This window comes from Asparagus officinalis, chromosome 2 (genome assembly GCF_001876935.1).
Source record: "Asparagus officinalis chromosome 2, Aspof.V1, whole genome shotgun sequence".
Lineage (NCBI taxonomy): Eukaryota > Viridiplantae > Streptophyta > Magnoliopsida > Asparagales > Asparagaceae > Asparagus > Asparagus officinalis.
The window spans coordinates 54,157,086-54,158,897 of record NC_033795.1 but is presented as its reverse complement, the minus strand read 5'-3'; the positions used below and the strand labels follow the sequence as shown (position 1 = coordinate 54,158,897).

At 38.9% G+C, this 1,812-nt stretch overlaps 1 protein-coding gene across 1 annotated transcript; it reads right to left on the bottom strand.

Annotated features, from left to right (window-relative positions):
• LOC109829535 (nuclear pore complex protein NUP107-like) lies at positions 321–1,449 on the bottom strand. Its single transcript, XM_020396618.1, has 2 exons — positions 1,060–1,449; positions 321–987 (listed from the first exon to the last, which is right to left on the bottom strand). The coding sequence occupies exons 1-2, from the start codon at positions 1,275–1,277 to the stop codon at positions 903–905; spliced, it is 303 nt and encodes a 100-aa protein (XP_020252207.1). The 5' UTR covers positions 1,278–1,449; the 3' UTR covers positions 321–902.

Below are 1,812 nucleotides of genomic sequence, written 5' to 3'. Positions count from 1 at the left end.
TCCACCGCCACCGCCGCCGTCACCACCAATCTCCTCTCCAACAAGAGGACATTCACCCCCTACGGCTCCGCCGCCACCCTCTTCGTTCAAATGGGCGCGTACCGCGGCGCCGTCGCCACCTTCTCCGTCGTCGGCCTCGCCTCGAAGCCCACTCACCTCTTCTCCGATGCCGAGCAATCTTTGTGTTGATGGTCTGAAGAGGGATTACTCAAGGTGAGAAAAACTTTGATTTTTCTGATCAATTTTTTGAAGTTGTTTAGATCTGCATAATATGTCACATTTTTGCAACATTTGATCAAATCTGAAATTGTTTTTTTTTTTGGTCTCTATAGATTTAGTAGCCTCTTGTATATGGGCAAATTAAAATAGGACAAGCACCAAATAGGATCCTCGCAATCATAACAGCAAAGGAATTTCCATGGATTTATGGACGCCTACATTTTTTAATTAAGTATGTTTGTGGAAGATCCCTGTGAGCCATGTGGCCACGCAATCCTAGAGATTATGTGACCCTGAATGGTACTAGCATATATTTGATTAATAGATACCCTGAAGGAAAATTGATGCTTCAGTTTAAGTTATTGGTTTAACAAATACTTTATACATACATGTATATAGACTTATTAAGTTATTACAGAGTTGTCTCTCACAATTGCCAACATTTGTGGAGGAAGATAACATTTGTGGCAGGTCCAGAAACATAAAAAAGACTATCCAGAAAACATATGCAACATATAGGGTGTAGAGAGTGCAAGAGAATCAAATAATACTAGGTTTGCGAATCAACAAGAGGTAATTTTTGTTACACAGAAAACTTTGAGTACCTAATTACTTGTTTAGTTAACAAAATACATAATTATAACAAGAAATATAACACATCATATAAGTGCTCGTGTGTGTAGCTAAAAGAAGTGCTCACAGTTTATTACCTCAATTTGTCGATGCTGCTCTTTGCATGCTCGAAAAACAGCTTCATTCACAATATCACTGTACAAGAAAGATAATGAATAAGGTAGGCACATGGTTGGGCAGAAAAATCAGAAAGCAATACTTCAGTACCTAGAATGAAGTTTTTGAAGGAGAGAAGGAAGATCACGAGGTTGCTGATCAAGAACATGACATGGCCATGTTTCAGGACCAGCTGAAGGCAACGAAGTCTGAATTCCTTGAGAAGGTGTTCCATTCATGCCATCACCATAGTGTTTATCCTCCAGTCTTCCTTGTGGAAAGTCAGTTAATTCTATATCAACTTGAACATCAAGCCAGGACTTTGCCATTGCCCAACATATTAGAGGGTTTGCTTCAATTTGAGAAGAGGAAGATTATGTTGTTCAAGAGAGGAACTTTGATATCTCTTTTGGTTGTAATAGTTTTTTATTGTGTATTTTTTTCCTTTTTATGTATGAGGAAATGTGATGTTTAAAAGCAAATTGTATGAATTATTGAATTAATTGATAAGAAGCATTGAGCTCAATCACATTTGGGTTGTTTTGTGCATGGTTGTTTGGTTTGTTGTTTCCATGTTGATGATTCATGTTCAGTTGTGTGCTTGCCTTGGTTGCAGCCTCTTGTTGCTTGGCCCTTGGAGCTCAGTTGTTGTGTTGGCCTTTGGTTGGCCTTTGGTTGGCCTTTGGTGAGTCTGAATTTGTATTTCAGTTGTGTGCTTGCTGATACTCTGTAGTATTGGCCCTTGGACTTCAGTTGTGTGCTTACTTCTCTTAATTTTTAGCATTTTTTGGTTGCGTGTAGTCAATAATTCAGTTGTGATGTGTTGGTGCAGCCAATGATTCAGTTGTGTGTTTACTCTGTAAT